Genomic DNA, 20474 nt, shown 5'->3' on the forward strand with positions numbered 1-20474 from the left:
CCCTCTTTTTTGTTTTGTTATGTTTTGTTTCTTCTTTCTCATGATCCATTCCATTGCTTATAATTCTTTTTTCAATATAGCTAATATGAAAATGTTTAATATGAATGTCTATGTGGAGCATATATCAGATTGCATGCTGTCTTGGGGAGGGGACTGGAGAGGGAGGAGAAAACTTTAAAAAGAGTGTTCTATAAATTTTAAATTTGGAAGATAATTTGGGATCATTTGTGTATAATCATTTTTCCTGAATGAAGACAGTCTTGTAAAAGCAACAGCATATTTAGAAAGATAAGTGAATAGAAATTAAAATGTTTAGTATTGTGCTTTATTTTCCTATATGACTAATCAAACTTTTAGGTGTTGCCTCAGAAATCAAAGTTAAATAATAATATTCTTTTCTGTAAATTTGCCTTTTTGTTTCCCATAGAATTTACAAGAATATGTTTAGCATGGAAAACAGATACCTGGCTTTGGCTACGAATATTTCTCACTGACATGATTATCTACCAGGTAAATGAAATATGCTAAATTTCATTTGTACTAATCTTGTTTCCATTGTATTTTAATGAGTGCAGAATTTGGTTTTCATATTTTCAAATGGTCTGCATGTACATTTAAATTTTGCCCATTTGTAGACAGGATAAGTATGGTCCATTGATACGGAGTTCTCAATTCATGTTAATGGTAATATATAAATCTTTCTACTGTGAGGAAAAAACAAACTGTACTAAACCTGTCAAAAAAAAAATTGGGTTTGTTTTTTTTTTTTAAGTAGAAGAGTGACTTTCTAGACCTTTTTCTACTGAGGTATATAACCTTTGTGGCCTCAAACCTTTTAAAGTAAGGAGAGTAAATTATCAAAGAAAACGATGAAAGAAGAATGTTCTACTTTCAGTAATGAGAAGGGCAAGGAGGAAGGACAGTTAAGCTTATTGTGTTTAGTAATTAAATAATTTAAAGAGCTGGAGTTCATATGGAGTTGGATCATTCTAACTAATTTTATAAAAGGTTCTCTTGCTTACAGAAAAAATTAAGGAAAGTAAATGATCTAAATAGAAAGGAGAAAAAAGTGGGAAATGCAAAGGTGAGTGTTTAAGGAATGATAACTTAAAAGAAGAAATTGTTTTAATAATCTTTTGATTTTCTCTTTCTCTGTGTGAATAACCAGCTGTAAAGAAGACGGTGACAGCAATTTTATTTGCTCTGACTAACTTACATTTATGTCTTTTAGCACAAACTCATTTTGGAGATTGTATTTGATCTCAGAACATTGGTTCTTTGTTGGCTTATAACCCCTAAAGGCTAGAAGTGGTAATTACAATTTCCCAAAGGTTATGTGGTTATATTAAACTGTAAGACTCACTGAGTCTAGAAGAGAACATTTCTATGCCTTTTAGGTGAGATTCTATAAACTCTGGGTAGCTTTGAGTAACACAGTTTCACTCTGTTCCAGAATTGTCTTGGTACTTACCAGAACATGGAAGCATAGCCAGTCTTTGCAATTACTCAGCTATTTCTATCTTGATTTGTATCTTGGAAATTTTTTCCAAAATAAGGTTTTTATCCCTTTCTATAAATAGTGTTTCCACCTTTTGTAACTTTTAAGGGGCAGTATAAAAAGGCAATAGCCAGCCTGCATCACCTAGCCGCTCTTCAGGGATCACATCCCCAACAGCAGATTACTGGACAAGGAACGCTGGAGCATCAGAGAGCACTCATCCAGTTAGCAACTTGTCACTTTGCTCTTGGGGAATACAGAGTGAGTACTGTGTGTTTGGTGAACATGGTCACAAACGCATTTAACCATTTCTGGCACTTCTGCGTTGTTAGACAATGTTACTTTTCTCATTTAGTTAACTTCATCTTTTACAAAGTTCTAGGCCTTTAGACCCAAATGTTGAAATCATCTTTGACTGTTCTTGCCTTCATTACCAATATCTAATACACCATCAGTTTTTGGATTCTTGCTTCACAGTGGCTTTCAAATTGCTCCCATTGTTTCTATTCCCACCAAGTTCAACCTATATCAGATTCCCTTAACCTCGTGACTGCTTTACCTTCTTCTACTTAATTTTCTTGCTTCTGGTATACCTTTCAGTTGCTTTGGTTAAATCTTCCTAAAATGATTCTTTAATTATGCCATTCAGTTAACCAAGTGTGTAATGAACCTGTACTGTCCTTGAAGGCAAAGACTTTCTTTTTTGTCTTGTATTTATATCTCCTGCACTTAACACAGTGTCTGGCCTTTAGTAGGTATTTAATAAATGTTTGTTGATTGAGTAGGGAACATAGAAGTATAAGACAATATGGTCCTTACCCTTAAGAAACCTGTAACTTAGTTGGGGGACATGGATGCCCCACTTAAAACCATTAGAAATCCATGTAAGATGCTTTTCAAATGGAAAGTCATGTGTCACAATTGATGATAAGAAAAAGATCACTGCAGTTGGCTAAAGCAGCCTATGAAGAACAGCACTGCCTTGAGCAGATAAGACTAGAGCCCTTAAAGGGTAAAGGATTAGAGAGGGAGCAATCATTTCATATTGTTAGCAAGATCAAGATGAAATTCATAGGAACAGAGACCTTGGAGGACATTTAGTTCCAACTCCTCAGTTTATAGATGAAGAGGTCAAATGACTTTCTCAGAGTCATATAGATCAGAGAGGAGATTTGAACCCAAGTGCTCTGATTCAAAATCCAGTATTCTTTTCCATTATTCCAGTATGAAAACTGGCATTCTCACTCCTGTCTTAACCATCCAACTTACAGCCCTGTATTCTAATATGCCTATAGGCAGCTTGTGTTGAAGTGGATAGAATACGTGGCCTGAAATGAAGACCTGAGTTCAGATGCAACCTCAGACACTTACTGGCTGTGTGACCCTGGTCAAATCACTTTACCTCTTTTTGCCTTAATTTCCTCATGTGTAAAATGGGCATGTACCATGCCGGTTTATTGTGAAGATCAAATGAGATAATCATTATAAAGCGATTAGCATATGCCTGGCACAGGAAGTACTATATAAATATTAGCTATTATTATTACTATTATTGTCCTTATTAACAACAACAATAATAATAGGTGTTTGGCAAAACCTGGAGTTGAATTGAATCAGGTGATTGTCGTTATTAGGGAAGCACCGTTGTATAGAGAAAATGGCCCTGGATTTTGTATCATGGGGCCTAGATCTGAGTCCTTCCTCTGCCACTTAGTGGGAAGGAAGGAGAGAAGGAAGAGGCCAGTGTTGCTGGATCACTGAGTGCATGGGGGGATGGGATGGTACAAGTAACATAAAAGAAAACTGGAAAGGCAAGAGTGGGCCAGATCGTAAAGGACTTTGAATGACAAACAGGGATTTTATATTTGATCCTGCATGTGGTAGGGAGCCTTGAGAATACATTGAGTAGGAGAGGTGGCATAGTCAGACCTGCACTTTAAAAAAAATTGACAGCTAAGTGGAGGGTATGACTGGTGTGGGGAGAGACACTTCAGGTGGGGAGGCCAACCAGATACTTTTCCTGTCTAAATCCTATCTGCCCTTCAAAAGGCTGTGTCATATCTCATCCCTTCCATGGAATTTTGTTCTTCAATTTTAATCTGCACTGGATTTTCCTTTGCTGAGCTCCTAGAGCTCAAGGTTCCTGCTGCACACTAGCTCATATTTTGTGTGTCTTCTATGAATAAATGCCTTCATCATTAAGTCATTGTGAGATAAGTACTTTAAAAATCTTATTAGATTGCTATAGAAATGTGAGTTTTTTTGATTCATGTATCTTTGAATACCACATTCTTACCTACGTATAAAGTAGTCAGTAAACTTTTGTTGGTCTCTTGTCTTATATGTATTTTGATGTTTTGGCATTGTTGCTTAGAAATGTGGATGTTGTTCCCTCAAACAGGAAAACTAGACTGATTTAATTGTAGTCTTAGTTTCCTCATAAACAATGTGATACTCCCATAAAGAGAATGCACTGTCCTGGAATGGGGCCAGAAACATTCAGATACACATTTTTTGCCGTGTTTCTCTTGCTTTGTGCACTGCTGACATAAAATCTTTGTCATTTTTTTAGGACAACTTCAGATTAATATATATGCATGTATTTATTTACATGTGACCATGTTACATGCAATAACACATCTATGTAAATATGCACATGTTCAATTTTAACATTTTTTTTTCTTCTATTTAGTTGACATGTGAAAAAATTCTGGATCTTATGTGCTACATGGTACTTCCCTTTCAAGATGGAGGAAAAACTCATGAGGAACCTTCTAAAGTAAAATCCAAGTTTAGAAAAGGTAAAGTTGGAAAATTAAGTTTGGGTTTTATTTTTGTTTAATTTTAGGTCTCAAGGGAATTAAAAACACTTTTTAACAATTACTAGTAAAATAAAATTATTATTCGTCCTGCAAAGCTTGACAGTTTTGTGTATTTAAATTGTCTTAATTTTTTTATAGCTTACAACCCATTTGCGACTGAGTAGATAAGTGCTGAGAAGTTAAGAGGCATCTGGAGGTTAAGTACCTTGCTCAGGCTCTCACAGATGACACAGTGTGTCAGAGGTAAAATTTGAACCCAGGTTTTCTGGACTCTGTATATCATGCCACATCTCTCTGATAAGAGAGAGACAGTATTGCATGGTGGCTAAAGGACCATTCTTAGCGTCATAAAGACTTGATTTCAGATTCCACCTTTGACATTTACTAGCTGTGTGATCGTCATCACGTCACTTGATTTCTCTGTTTGAGGCAACTCTAAGATTACAGATTGCAGCCATGTTGCCAGCCTGCATTGACAACTCCATTCTTGAGGAATTTCCTCATTAGGAGTTTCTACCACCAATGAAATCGCAAATCTGACCCCCCCAAAAAATGGACACTTCTTAGTTTGTGATCCCTTTGAACACTATATAAGGATAGTGTTTGGAAAACTGTTTTACACATGTAGTACTTATGCCAGTGAGCTTCTATACTGTGTACATATTTCTAATGCCTACTAAATGAATATGACTTAAGTATTTCCCCCTAAAGTCCGAGGGCCCTGATAGCTAGGGTTATACCTAATCCATGTTATGCTATTAATAATATAGTAGCTGGTGGCTAACATCTTGTTAACTAATGGCTGAAATAATAATAGGTAGCATTTATAGGTTTGCAAAGCACTTTACAAATATTATTTCATTTTATCCTCAAAATAACCCTGTGAGGTAGGTGTTATTATTAGTATTATTTCCCATTTGCCATATGAGGAAACTGAGCCAAGCAGTTATGTGACTTTCCCAGGAACACACAGCTAGTATCTTTGAGGCTAGATTTGAATTCATTTCTTCCTGCTTGCATATCTGATACTCAGTCCTCTATGCCATCTAGACCAACAAAAATCATCTAAAAAAATGGGATAAAGACAAGTTGGAAAGAAATCCGGTAGAGGTAACAGTGAAGAGGTGAACAGGGAGTATTATGGGCAGAACCTGTCGACACTCTGCCTACAGGAGAATTAGTGCTTTTTTTTTTTTTTTGTAGAACTACATTTCAACATGGGAGGGCACATAAAGGGGGCAAGGAGAACAAGGGGATAGAGAGGAGTGAATGATGTCCCAGCTCCAATTTGGGGGCTACCAGTGAAGGAAAGGTGACCTCTGTGATCTAAGAAAGAAAAGAGCTTACAAAGGACTGGATGAAGAAGAGGGGGGAAAGATTGAAATGATGGGAAAGGAAGGAGATCTTACTTTGGAAAAGGTTCCACTAATAAATGCTCCCATGAATGAAGTGAGATGGTCAGTCACTAATGCACTGTTGGTGGAGTTGTGAACCAATCCAACCATTCTGGAGAGCTATTTGGAACTATACCAGAGGGCAACCAAACTTCATACCCTTTGATCCAGCAATACCCCAAGTAGGTCTGTTTCCCAAAGAGATCATAAAAAGAGGAAAAGAGCCTACATGTACAAAAATATTTTTGGCAGTTCTTTTTGTGGTGGCAAAGAATTGGAAATTGAGAGAATGCCCATCAGTTGGAGAGTGGCTGAACAAGTTGTGGTGTATGAATGTATTGGAATACTATTGTGCAGTAAGAAATGATGAGCAAGCAGGTTTCAGAAAAACCTGGAAAGACTTACATGAACTGATGCTGAGTGAAGTGAGCAGAACCAGGACAACATTGTACACAGTAACAGTAACATTGTGCAGTGATCAACTATGATAGACTTAGCTCTTCTCAGCAAGACAGTAGCCCAAGACAATTCCTAAAGACTCAAGATGGAAAATACTTTCCACATCCAGAGAAAGAACTTTGGAATCTAAATGCAGATAGAAGCATGTTATTTTCACTTTATTCTTTTCACGGTTTTTTCCTTTCGCAAACTAATTGTTTTACATACTGTTTTTTCTTTCACAACATGACTAATATAGAAATAGGTTTTTTATGATTGCACATATATGAGCTATATCACATTGCTTATTATCATAGGGAAGGAGGGAGAAGATTTTGAACTCAAAATTTTATTAAAAATGAATTGTCTTTACACATAAGTGGAAAAAATAAAATACTGTTTTAAAAGACAAAAAGAGAAAGATGCTCAGGGAAGGGAAATGAAGACCTTACACTGGGTCAGACCTGGGGAATTTGGTGTTTGAAAAGTCTACTTGTCATGGTAGTAGGGGAGTTGGATCCCTTGGAGTAACTGGCACCTGGAGGAGTGGGAGAGCGTGGACACAGAAAGGAAGTTTCTAAGCAAATGTAGAAAAAAGGGCCAATATGAGAAGGTATACATCTGGGTTGGGGGGTAGACCCTACCCACATATCCTCTCTGATACCTGCAATAATTGGCATTGTTCTGAGAATGAAGCACAGTAGAAAAGAATCCATGGGACAAAAGCACCTAAAGGGGAGAAGCTAAAATGGATATTTTGGACATTTTGATTGTGTGAGTTATAAAAATCAGATAATTATATTGGTCAGATTATATAAGTCAGAGAATGAGAGTCTAGCATAAACAGAGAAGATAGATAATGAAGAGAGTGAGATAAATCCTTTTTTGGATAGGGGTACAAAAAAATGAAATTTAAAATCTGAGGAAATAGGATGAGCTAAAGGGTAGGAGTGGAAGGGGGAGTCTACTGAGAGGAAAAAGGGAGGGGGGAGAAATATACATAAAATCAGGAGAGAAAAGGGAACTAATAAGCAAAACCCTAAGGGGAAAGGGTACCAGACAAGAAGAGGGGGTTAGAAGTTAGGAGAAGCGAGCCACTGAAAATGTGACGTCCTTAAAAAAAAGTAATGGAAGGAACATAATATAGTGTTTACAGCAGAAGAGGGAACTTGAACTGAAAAGCCACACAGACACATTGATGCATCTAGGATAAGAAGGGAAATGGTCAAAATGGAAAATAATCTTTGTATTAGATTTCTCTGATAAGAGTTTGATATCCCAGATATATAAACAATTAATAGATATAGATATATGACATTTCATAGCCATTCCCTAGTAGATAAATGTTCAAAGGATATGAATAAACAGTTCTGAAAAGAAGCACAAAGTAGTTTCAGCCGTAAGAAAGAATGCGCCAAATCACTAATTATAAGAAATGCACATCAAAACATCGCTGAGGTTTTACCTGACATTCTGCAAACTGGCAAAAATGACAGAAGTAGCGAAGTCAATGTTGGGGGAATTGTGGAAAAAATATATATTACTGGCAGAGCTATGAAATAGTATAACCACTTTGGAAAGCAATTTGAAATTATGCAAATAAAGTGAATAAAAAGTCCATACCCTTTAAGCTCCAGATTCCAATACTGGGCTTATACCCCAGGGATACCATTGATTCAAAGGGGGAAAAAAGTACCCATATACTCCAAAATATTTTTAGCAGCACTTTTTGTGACAGCTAAGTACTGGAAACAGAGTAGATGCCCATCAATTGGGGAATGGCTAAACAAATTGTGGCGCAAGAAAGTAATGGAATATATTCTTGCGCTGTAAGAAATGATGTGCGATAAATAGAGAACCATGGAAAGATCTGTATGAACTGATGCACAATTGAAGTAAGCAGAACCAGCAACTGCAACAGTGTAAGTGGAAAGAACAGTGACACACTCGAAACTCAATAAAAATAAAGGTACCAAAATTATACAGAGAAGGTGGGACTCAAAGAAAGAGATGTGAGAGGACATCCCCAACCTTAACTCTGCATGAAGGTGGGAGGACAGCAGATGTCACATTGTGCATGTTTCCGCACTTCTTCAGTATATTAATCAGTTGTATTCTTTTTTCCTCTCCAAAAAATGCAGTTTGTCTTATGACATGGCTTTCTGAGAGGAGGTGGGGCAAGGTTACATACCTGAGATACTATGGTGATATAAGAAACATAAAATACTAATAAAAAATTTATTTTTTTAAAAAGCCCTGCCAAAAAAAGTCTCTTATGTTCTAAAAGTACTTGAAGATGTTATTTACATTGAGATATACTGCTGGATAAAACGTGGATGTAAAACACAGCCATCTCTTAGGCTAGCTTTTTTTATTGCTGCTTCATCCTTGCTACTTCGGCGTGCCATGTAAGTAGCCCATTAGCAATTCCAGCAGAATTGGGGATTGGGGAGAAAAGGAAACAAAACTGCATCTTGCTGCTTGTAGAAATTATTTTTTTTATTTAAAACTATAACCCTATTAAAAGGCTTAGATGGAACCAAGATTGGCTTTTGAATTGTCCTTGCAGATCAGTTATCAGTCTCCTATTACAATAGATAGTCAAGAGCTGTATGTCCTTAAAATTATGACTTCTCTCATCTTTTTGATTGAAAATATCTTAAACATTTCATCTGTAAAGTTGCTTTTGTTTAAGCTAACAAATGTATTTTTTTTAAAGGATCAGATTTGAAACTTCTGCCTTGTACTAATAAGGCTATTATGCCTTATTGTCTCCATTTAATGTTAGCCTGTTTTAAGGTAAGCCTAAAGATATTAATTGGGATTCTTGCTTAATTTAAAATAACTTTGTATATTTTTGTTAAATTTTAATTATTTTTTGAGCCAGTAGAACAAATACATGTATTTTATTCAGTTATGTACAAAGAAGAGCTCTCCTGTAAGGAAGAAATAATTTTCTTCCAAAGAAACTTTTTTCCATGTATATTAATATATTTTTTAAATTAAGTTTATTGTATTTTCAGTTTTACATTCTTTCCCTCTCACTTTCCACTTCCCTATTGAGAAAACAAGAAAAACAAAGCCTATTACAGATGTGTATAGTCAAGAAAAGCAAATCCCCACACTGTCCATTTCCAAAAAAAGTGTCCATCTTTGCATATTACTTTTAAAATGAAATTTAAAAATTTAGAAACAAGTGATGGGCTTTTCACATCATAATTTGCTGGGGACTAGGAGAGGGTTCCTTCCCAATAATTATTTGCTTAGATCCCAGAGTGCTGTATCTGTTAGAAACTTTAGGGATCATCTATTCTGAATCCTTCATCTCTAAAGTAAGGGAGCAGATCTGTCAGGGATAAGTAACTTGGCCTAAGTAGTGAATAACAGGGCCAAAATTTCTGTTACTTGCTCAGTTCTGCTGCTGGTGACACTTTCTCAGTTTGAGCTAATCACTTTACTTTTCAGGACCACATTTTCCTCTTCTTGGTGAGAAGGGGACTGGACAGGGTACCAATCCAAACATTCAGATTACAATTTCATGCTTCTTTAGACTGAGAAATAGAATCTATTTCACACTAGATAGTGAGTTTCTTGAAGTCAGAGACTGTCTTTTGCCTCTTTTTGTATCACAAGCCCTTAGCACAGAGCCTAGAACTTAATAGGCACTTAATAAATGTTGATTTAACAGACTTTTTAGCAGAAACTTCCTGCCTAGTTTCTAAACATTTCTACAATATAAAGGTAGATTTTTTTTTTTTTAAAGAAAGTATATGTGGACGGCCATCAGTTGATCATGGCCCTGTACTATTTTTACTATACTACTATGTTTATATGGATGAACTAGAGGTGAAACAACATAAATCATGTTTTTGGTTCTTTTTTTTCTTAGAGGAAATAGACTGATTATTATTGAGTAAGATTGTGCTATTTGTTTTAGAATAGGTTGTTTTTAGTGAATTTTGTAGATTTTTCTCCCTTTCACAATCTTTGGAGACCTTGTATAACAAGCTAGGGCCTCCACTTCAGTGTCTTGATAGGGGAGCCCTCTAGAGAGTTTTTCTGTGGGAATGGAAAGTTACAGTGTTATGGCCTCAGAATACAACAAGAAATGGATTCTGTTCAACACATACAGTAAGTGGGAGTATATTGCTTTGTTCCCAGATACTCTATAGGTATAGAGTTTACAGTATGAAAAAATGGTATATTAAGATGGCATTTTTTAAAAGTTACTTTTCATATGCATTTTTTCCCCTTTTTTCCCTTGGTATAAATCGTTGTCTTTCAGTTAAGAGCTTTCACAGATAACAGGGATGATATGGCATTGGGTCATGTAATCGTGTTGCTTCAGCAAGAGTGGCCACGTGGAGAAAACCTGTTTTTGAAAGCTATCAATAAAATTTGTCAGCAGGGCAACTTCCAGTATGAGAATTTTTTCAACTATGTTACAAGTATCCTTTTTTTCATACTAAGGAGCCCACTCTGCCAATTTTCAGATTCTTTTTCAAGAATGACTTTTGTGTATTTTATTTAGCACTAAATTTTTTAAAAATTTGTTTTATACCTCATATTCTCATCAGTTCCATTTAAGGAAAACCATCATTAAGGAATAGAGAAAATTGGACAAAGATTTGAAAAAGATTGTCTTATCTTCAACTTTTATTAGGCTGCTCTAGAGCAGTGGTGTCAAATTTAATTAGAAGCCTATCTTTGCAGGCCACATATCGACTTAGAAAACCACAAATTAACATAAATGTTGTTAAACACTTCTCAGTTACACTTTATTCTGGTTTAGGCAGCACTGGTGGTTTTCTGGTCTGAAACTTGTTCTTTTAGAGTGTAGCCAGTTGGATTAGTAGGGAAGATACAAAGAGAAATAAGAACATGGTTCCTGCTTCTCCGGGGTGTACAGTCCAGTGTAGAAAAGCACACACTAGTGTAACTGTGATACAAACAGAACGTGATCATTGCACAAAAGAGGTGTTAGATGATCAAGAAAGGAAAGACTATTTATGGGGCATCAGGAAAGCTACATTACATGGCAGAAGTGGCAGCTGAACTGGGTTTTAAAGGATGCATAGGAACTTAATAGGTAGAGATAAAAAGGAAAGCATTAAAGGCTTAAAGAACAGTGTGCACAAAAGCAAGAAAGTATAGGATGTGAAAGGAGTGAAGGGTGTCAGAGCAGTGATCCAAAGGTCATCTTTTAATAAGAAGCTTCAGTCCTCTTCACTCACATGCTGAGATGTGCAGTCTGTGAGTGCATGCGCTACCGACAGCCCGTGCTCTTCACAGTAACCACTTTTAATCGGGGTGGTTCTCTTCTTTGATCTAGCCACAACACGCCAGTTTTGTCATTTACTAGGATATTGGCTGCCCCTTGGAATGTGATTAACTGTTGTACCCTGTGGTACCCATTCCTGACATGGAGTGTCCATCCCCTAAAAGATGCTTTTAAGCTACTCATCATTCCTTTCTTTAACAGCTGTTGTATTTTTTTACATGTTCATTGTTATTTTTGAGCTTTTTAAAACTGAAGTTTATTCAAGCAGCAAACATTTACTAAACTTCTTTTATGTGCTAGGCACTGCGCTGGACATACTTTCTGTAAAGCTACCAGTGATTTCTTAATTGCCAAATGTGATGGTCTTTCCTCAGTAGATCCATCTGCTTGCAGCATTTAATGTTAACAAGCACCGTCTTCCTGGTTACTCTCTCCTCTGATGATTTTTGTGACACTGTTTGAGGATGTCTTCTCAGTTTCCTTTGCTGGCTCAAAGTCCAGATCACACCCCTTAATGAAGGCTACTTCCTAAAGTTTTGCCCAGGTCCTCTTCTCCCTCTTAGTAACTTCATCAGTTCCCATTGGTTTAATCATCATCTCTGTGCAGATGATTCATATCTATATATCCAACCCCTGTCTCTCCCCTGAGCTTGAATTTCACATTATCAGCTGCCCATCAGACATCTCAAACCAGTTGTCCCAGACACATGTCAAACTAAACACATACAAAACAATTCATTAACTTCCCCCCAGCCCTCACCTCTTCCAAATTTCTCTATTTCTTTTGAAGGTGCAATCTCCCAAGTTCATTACTTCAACATTATCCTCAACTCTCCTTTTCTCTTGAATTCAGACGGTTGCCAAATCTAGCCATTTCTAAGTCTACAGTGTCTCTCAAATCAGACCTTTTCCTTCCACGTACACTGCTAGCACCCTAGGTCAGCTCCTCATCACCTCACTTATACTATTGCAATATCCTGTTAACTGTTCTCCCTGCCTTTCAAGCCTCTCCCCACTCCAGTCTATCCTATACACAAAGTAATTTTTGCTTAAACATAGATCTGACATTGGCACTTCCCTGCTCAATACCATTGACTTCCTCTTGCCTCTAGGATCAAATTTAAACTCCTCTGTTTAGCTTTCAAAGCCCTGTGCAATCTGGCCCCAACTTCAAGGGTCAAGTGAAAATTTTCTTTAAGAGTAGGAGAGACCTATATGGTTTTAGATGATAGGGAGCTAGTCCATGGATAAAGAGAGGATGATAGAAAAAGAGAGTAATTGATGGTGCAGACTTCCAGCAGGAAGTGGAAGGATGGACTTGGTAAAAAGCACTGTATCTTTTTTTTTATTAAGTTTTAATTTTTTCAGTAAAAAATGCATTTTCTCTATGTCCTTCCAATGCACCCCATCCCCATGAGAGGTAGAGAAAGAACCTTGTAACAAATATGCATAGTCAAGCAAAATAAATTTCTTCATTGGCCATATCCAGAAAAATGTACGTTTAATCATGTACCCTGATTCTATTACCTCTCTGTCAGGAAGTAGATAGCACGAGAATCCCTACCTCTTCAGAGACTGGTATAAAGGGTAAGAGAATAACTGATCTTTTAGATATGAGTTGAGGGAAGAAAGTACATGTAACAGCCTTTTTTCAGTGATGTAGGAGGCAAATTCTTCTGTTTGAGAGGTTTTAGGAAAAGGTTAGTCTACTATCAAAGAGATAGGGTGATTACACTGTTTGATTATTACATGTATAGAAATAGGTTATTCCAGTGTCCTTGGGCTTTGGCCTTGTCATTTCTAACTCAAAGGTGCAGTATTTCTTTATTCATTAGCTACTCAGAGAGCTAATTTATTATTGCTTGTATCATGTGCAAAGTTTGGTGGTAAATCCTGAACCTAGGCCTACAGATATAGACATGCTGGAGGAATTTGCCTATTTGAGGACCCAGGAAGGTGGAAAAATCCATTTGGAATTACTACCCAATCAAGGAATGCTAATCAAGTAAGTGACGTTAATGCCATTTTAAAATTCAACTTTTCTTGCTGTAAGGTTTTGTGTAACAAATGACTGCTTTTGATCGTTTGCTTGAATTTTGTGTGTGTGTATTTGTGGGAAATATGTTTATAATAATATATTTCTGATATCTTCCAAAAAGAGAAGTCCAGGCCTGAGTCTCCGCTTCTGTGAACAGAATTAGTTTGGGGAGATATTGTGAAAGGATTCAGACTTCACAGTAACCTTTTCCATATTTCTATTATGATATTCACTGTTTTAATGGTATTGCTTCTGTCATTTTTGAGAGAGCTTTCACTATGCAAAGGTCTCATTTGTAGTTTCTTTTATTTTTCCTTTCTTAAGTTTACAGAGTGAGAGTTAGTGTTGGAAGGACCCTTGGTGGTCCTCTAGTCTATCCCTCTTGTTTTACAAATGGCCCATGAGAAAAAGAGATTTGTTCAAGGTCACAGACAGGTAATAAGGAGAGAGACCAGGACTGAAACCAAGGTCTTTTGACTCTTCTTGCCACCAGCTCCATTCACACTTCAGTGTCATTTCTTTAAAATGGGAAAACATTTTTGCTTCTCTTTGTGAGAGGAAAAAGCTCCCAAAGAGGAACAACTGTGTCATATTTACAAATTGCACTTGAATTGAAAGTTTTATTCGCTAAACTAGAATTTATTAAGTTCCTGTTGTGTGCCAAGCACGGTGCTAAGTAAGTACTCTTAGCTCTAATGTGGCACAGAATAAATAGTTCAACCTGGTACCTCATGGAAAAACTAAAATTTTATTAGAAATTTATTCTCTCCAATTAATAAATGTTTGTTGACGTGAAGAGGATTTACCAATGGGTATGATTCTTTTTTTTTTCTCCACATACACCACAACCAAGTCAGTGACACTTAGGATCATTGAATAACTCATGGAACTTTTTCCATCTGCACCTCAGTACTTATTCTAGTTGGAATAATTGTGCATTATGCATTCTCTGCTATTTTTTGTTTTCATTTTTTCCAAAGGTCAGTATTATGGTCACCTCAAGAAAATGAATCCTCAGTTAATACAGATTGAAAAGGATTAAATCCCTGGCTCTGGTCAAGAGTCTTTTCTTCTCCACTATGGAATAAATGCGTTCCCAGTTAACAGAAGGACAAGATTTTTCCCCTCTTTTTTCTCCTTTCCTCCTGGACCCCCTATGCCCTAGATTCCAATTCTTAATTTCTCAGAGATTGAGAGTGGAAAAGGAATGTTGTCTCTGGAACCCTAAGCTCACTGAGTAATTTGGAAAATGGTAAACTTTGCAGCAGTATCTGTCCCTCCCTTCCCCACACCTATTAGGGACCACAGGAGAGAGATAGAGCTTTGCAAAGAAAGACACTGAAGATACAAAGAATTTATATTAGTAAGAAACTTGTGTTTTCCCTATGCTTTTTTTTTAAGATTGTAAAATGGACATTGCAATTGATTTCTGATCCTCTCAGTGACAGGAGAGCATCTCCCAATGACATATGTTTACAAATAAAAACTATTTTGATTTGGGAGATAGGAGACCACCAATGTGGTTTTTCATTGTGATTTCCTTTCCAGATTATGGTGCTGCACACACAAATGGATGTCGAGATGTCATTTAGCAGAATCAGACTTTGTTTAGTTAATAACAAATATCTGTACAGAAACTTCATTTATATAGACAGTGTTTATCATTAGAAATGGGACAGAGGTATAGATTGTTTTAAAAAGAAAGACCTGAAATGAATGCCCAAACCTCATTTTAACTATTTGCTTTAACCTTGTCAAGTCAACAAGCATTTATTAAGTGCCTACTTTTATGCTAGGTACACAAAGTCAAAAGACAGCCCCTGTTCCCAAGGACCTCACAGTCTGTCTAATAGGGGAAATGCCATGCAGACAACTGTGTTCTAAACAAGAGGTAAACGAGATATTGGATATAATCTCAAAGGGAAGGTGCTAGTATTGAAGGGGATCAGGAAAGGCTTCCTGCAGAAAATAAGGTTTTAGCTGGGAGCTTAATGAAGCCAAGAATTCCAGGAGGTAGAGATGAGAAGAAGTCATTCCAGAGATGGGAGACAACCAGAGAAAATGCTCTGAGCCGGGAGATGCAGTGAGGAGTAGCCAGGAGCTGACCAAAATGTTGTCCCCACCAAGTGATTTATTCAGGCTGAACAAAGAATGACACGGGAGATGTGCTAGAATGCAGACATCCTCCAGGCAAAGAAGGAGAAGCAAGGCTCAAAGTTAGGCCCAGAAAGGCTAGATCCACAAGGGAGTCATGAGGACAAAGGAAGGATCCCTATTCCTAGCCTGCTAGTACAATCAGGATAGCTGATGTTCATGTAGTACTCGAAGATCTGTAAAGTGTAGTATGTGCATGTTCACATTTAATCCTCGCCACAGACCTGTGAGATTGCTATCTTTAATCTCTATTTTAATAGAAGAAAAGTGAGACTCAGAAGGTGTTAGATACCTGCTCATGGTCGCGTAGCTAATACATGTCAAAAGTGGGATTCAGACCCAGAAATTTACTGTTGCTAGGTCCAGTATCCTTTCCAGGACACCATACTTTATCTTAAGAGCAACTACCATCATCTCCTGTCATCTGGGCCTTAGTTTTAGCTCTTGAAAAGAGTTAAACAGCAAGTTACCAGAATTGGAGGCAGGACTGGGGAGGACTGGGCTAATACTTCTGGGAATTTTGCTTAATGGGACTGGCCTAATATACTTTGTAGAGTTCTTAAAGTCTTTCTAAAATCTATATCTAGTCATAACCTGCAGTAGTGGAAGGGCAAACAGGTGAGACAGTAGGGGAGCTAGAAAGCCACCAGAATAAAAACGGACACTGGCTTCCTTGGAGTTATAAAATTCTTTCAAAATTATATTCCAGATATAGAGGAAAGTTGTTTATACTAGCTTGCACCTTTTGTAGTAAGCCATTAAGGTACATGATCATAATTTTAAAGTGTGGAACTAATTGAGGAGCTGTGATTAAAAGAACTGAGAAGATGATAAAAAAAAAACTGCAGTAAACTATGAAGCTTATGTTTAAGGTTGGTTCTCTCTATAAAATCGGGGAAATAAGATGTGGAAATATGAGCACGCTCTACAGAAAACATCTAGCTTGCTCAGGTACTTTAAACTAAATGAGAAAACCTTCAGCCTTAAGAATGGATAAGAATATCCAGGCTGCAAATAGATTGATCCAGTGTACAGTCGGCTCCTTCCATTACATTCAGAAGCCATAGGGAAGTTAGTATAGACTGAGTAGCATATATAATATGCCATTTGTGGCAGCTAACAGCTTTAGACATTTTGTTCATTCCTCCCCTGCCTGTAGGGTTGTCAGAGTTGTTGCAGATGCGGTACATCCTAAAAGGATGAAAGTTGATGAAATGAGAAGTACCAAAGGGACATGGCATGGTTCCTAGAGCCAGAAAGAGATATTCTTTTCATTCTTAGACCAGTGATTCTTAACCTTTTTGGTCAAGGAACCCCTTTTGGCAATCTAGTGAAGCCTGTGAACCCCTTCTCAGAATGTTTGTTATCTACATTCATAAGTGAAAGAAATGCTACCTTTCAGTTACAGGCTATTGAAAATAGAGGTGTGATTTTTTTTTTCCCTATCTAGATTCACAGATGGATCCCTTGGGGTTCATGGATCCATGACTTAAAGGTGTTGTTCTTCCATATTTAATGAGAGGTTTTTTTATATTAAATGTCTGTCTCACTTTTTTTTAGTTGGATTAGACTAGAATGAAATAGGCAGTATTGGTGTATTTATATTTTACTTTCAGTGGAGTACTGTGTGTGCTATGAGGTGATCACTCAGCACTGAATTATCTCCTAACCAGACCTTGGCATAATTGTATTTGAGAATTTGTCAGGGTATATGTCTGGACTTTTGTGAGAAAAAGTGAGGATAGATAGGATTTAAAAATTAGCTTTTTAAATGTATAGTTCCTTTCCCACTGCAAGTTCATCTTGCTCAGTTTCCTCACTGCTCTCTTTGGAAACCATGCCTATCTTGAGACTCGGTTCAAGTCAAATTCTACGTAAGACCTGGATAATACACCATCAGGGACATCATGAAAGTAGATGATGGCTTCTTCCCTTCTTTCCCCTTCAGCACATAGCTGGACTAAGGTGTTTGTTGTAGGTTTTAAAAAAAAAAAAAAAAGCTCTCATATGGTCTCCTTCCAGCTCTCTCTTGTATTTTCTCTGGAGTGTTTTACAGTACAGGGTGAGTCGGTGTGGGTGTTTGAATGCTGCTGTTTGCTGTTTTTTAAAGGCCTTCTAGCCCTCCCATGGGGTTACTGCAGCAGGAATTCATACCTGTACTACAGCCCAGCATACAGACTGCTGACAGGTACCAAGTGGGAAAAAACACACCTGCTCATAGTGTGCTGTTTCGTCAACATGTTGTACTGCCCATGGTTTTCAGCTCTCTGTTACCCAGTGCCCTCATCCATGCTTTTCTTTTAATTTATTCTGCATTCCTCGGCAAACCATCTGGTTGTAATATTGTAACATTTCTTATTTTTATCCATAAGTTGACAGTGTGTGTGTGTTCAATTTAATATTCACCACCAAATTAAAACTGAAATGAAGGTTATATGAAACTGTTATTAGATTGTACGTTAAGTTTAAGTGCTGGTCCAAGGTGTTAGCTTTTTAAAATAAGTTCCCTTTCCTATCATAGGTAAGAATACCACTTTTGTTTTAGCTACAATTTTAGTCTTTTCTTTTTCTTTTTTTTGTTTTTGTGTCCCTTATTAAATGGAGATCATGGATTCAGAGCTGGAAGGGAGCTTACAGGTCATCTGGTCTAACTCCCTTATTTTTAAGATAGTGAAATTGAGGTCATAAAGGTTAAATGACTTGCCCAGTGTAGCATAGTGAGGATTCAAATCCAGGTTTTCAAAATATAAATTCACTACTTCTTTAGTAGGCTTGATTTCAGCATTTTTCTTCTAGCCACTGATAATTTCTTTAGAATAGGCAATTCCTGATTTAAAGTATTGAGTAGTATAGAATGCGATAGCATTTATCATTACCTGCTTGGAGACTTTTCTAGCATTAGGGATAGGTTTTGTTCACAGCACCCCTACATTTGCTTTGTCACTGCTTAGAGTCAACATTTTTTTTTCAAAGTTTTAACATTTGAAAGTCAGGCTGCAGTTGGTCTGTGGTACTGGAACAGAACTTTTCTTGATTGATCTTAGTACTGTACCCTAACCAAACTTGGCTGCCAGTCTTAACTCAGAATACCTTCAGTGGAACCACACATTTTCTCAGTGGAACTAATAACGACATGGGTCTCATGTAAATTGTGGCACAGACTTCCTACCATGAAACCACTTCCCTGAAGCTAGCAATTTAAAGCTTTCTGCTTCAGCTGTCGTGTGACTTTTGATTGTGGCATCTGTACAGTTATAGCTGAAGTTATTTTTACTTCACGTCATAGAGTAGAAATAGTTTATAAGCACCTTTCAGTTTTTAGTTAGGCAAATGCATAGATTCATCCCGTTCTATATCAGTTTTATAATAATGGAATAAAAGTGGCTTATTTGAATTTTTCTAAATGTGACAAATCAGTGAACTAATAAAGTTAGGACCCATTTCCCCTGTAGCTGTTGATTCCTGCTCATTTATTTTGTTCATTGGTAAGAATTCGTTTTATTAGATTTCCTCTATTCTTTCTCTTCTTCGTTAAGGGTCTTTTGAATGTGCTCTTGATGGCCTTCCAAAACATTACCCCACCTCAGACTTTCCTGTCCATCTCCACCCCCAAGATCTCACTAGTGCCAAGTCTGTGGCAGTTTTGTGAAAGAATGTAAGACCTGCTGCCACGCCACTGAGTCACCTAGCCTGCCATGCTCCCTGCTTGAGTTGCCTGTTTTTTGCCCAGTCTCCGACCTCTTTGCCAGTTGTCATTTCTTTTCCAAAACGAACCTAAGTCTGGATGGTTTCTTTACCTGATGGCTCAGTGTTCACTGAGCTCCCACAGATGAACACCGAGGGCCTTGCAGAGTCAAGGAGGATCTCCCCCTGTGGACTCAAGAGTTTCAGTTGTTTAGACAGCTAATGGTTTAACAGCTCCAGGAGACAAGGAGTGAAAAAACAAAGCTAAATTTTAAACAGTCAGATGTTCCTGTGCCTTTTTTTAGGGGGAAAATGAAGATAACATTTGAAGATTCCCATCTATCTTAAAATTTTGAGTAGCATTTTATTTTTGTATTGTTTTGGGTTATTTTTTTAAGAAAATTTTTTTTTTATTCTTTTACTGGCTTCCTCTTAAATAGAAGGCAGATTTGTGTGTTAGACTCTATCCTTCAGGATTAATATGGTTTCAGGCACGGATGATAATCCCATTTTCTCTTTGTCTTCCTTTTGCTAACTTCAGGCATCACACAGTAACCAGGGGTATCACCAAAGGTGTAAAAGAAGATTTCCGCCTGGCGATGGAGCGCCAGGTGTCCCGCTGTGGCGAGAATTTGATGGTCGTACTCCATAGGTTCTGCATTAATGAGAAAATCTTGCTGCTTCAGGCCCTGGCCTAGATGAAGTGATCCCCATGAGCATAGTTTTCTTTACTAGAAGTTGTGATCAATAACAGTGTGGCTTTATGACTCTAAAAAGAAATCATCTAGATGCTAACAAGTTGCTTTTAATGTGGAATACAAAAGTCTAAGAATGTATTTATATTTTTAAATATAATTTTTTGTAACTTTTATAAAAGGAGAGTGAAATCATTTTGTAAATAAAAACCATCCTTAAAAAACTTTATGAGTGAACAAACAAGTATTTATTAAGTACGTATTTATGTACCAGGCACTGTGCTAAGCGCTGGGTACAAAAATGCTTTTCAAAAGAGAGAGGCCCTCCCTTCAAGGAGATTACATCCTAAGAAGAGAAAACAACCCAAAAAAGGGAGTGCTACCTAGAGAAGAGTGTTTTGTTCTGGAGAAGTGAAGGGACAGGGGAAAAGGAAAGGGGAGGGGGACTCCTAAGGCAGGTGGTGAGAGAG

General features: G+C 37.2%; 1 protein-coding gene across 7 annotated transcripts in view; it reads left to right on the top strand.

Moving 5' to 3' along the window:
- INTS10 (integrator complex subunit 10) overlaps positions 1-20185 on the top strand; it is a 44537-nt gene extending 24352 nt beyond the window's left edge. For 4 of the 7 annotated variants that reach the window (XM_072635017.1, XM_072635014.1, XM_072635015.1 and 1 more), the window contains 7 exons: positions 428-510; positions 1607-1759; positions 4191-4299; positions 8872-8951; positions 10438-10600; positions 13345-13438; positions 19851-20185. In XM_072635017.1, the coding sequence (XP_072491118.1) occupies positions 428-510; positions 1607-1759; positions 4191-4299; positions 8872-8951; positions 10438-10600; positions 13345-13438; positions 19851-20007 (839 nt within the window). In that variant the 3' untranslated portion in view covers positions 20008-20185. Of the gene's footprint in view, positions 1-427; positions 511-1606; positions 1760-4190; positions 4300-8871; positions 8952-10437; positions 10601-13344; positions 13439-17735; positions 18109-19850 lie in introns of those variants that run through there. The other 3 variants (XM_072635020.1, XM_072635019.1, XM_072635018.1) reach the window with 2 other exon arrangements.
- Positions 20186-20474: the final 289 nt, after the last annotated feature.

This window comes from Notamacropus eugenii, chromosome 1 (assembly GCF_028372415.1).
Source record: "Notamacropus eugenii isolate mMacEug1 chromosome 1, mMacEug1.pri_v2, whole genome shotgun sequence".
Lineage (NCBI taxonomy): Eukaryota > Metazoa > Chordata > Mammalia > Diprotodontia > Macropodidae > Notamacropus > Notamacropus eugenii.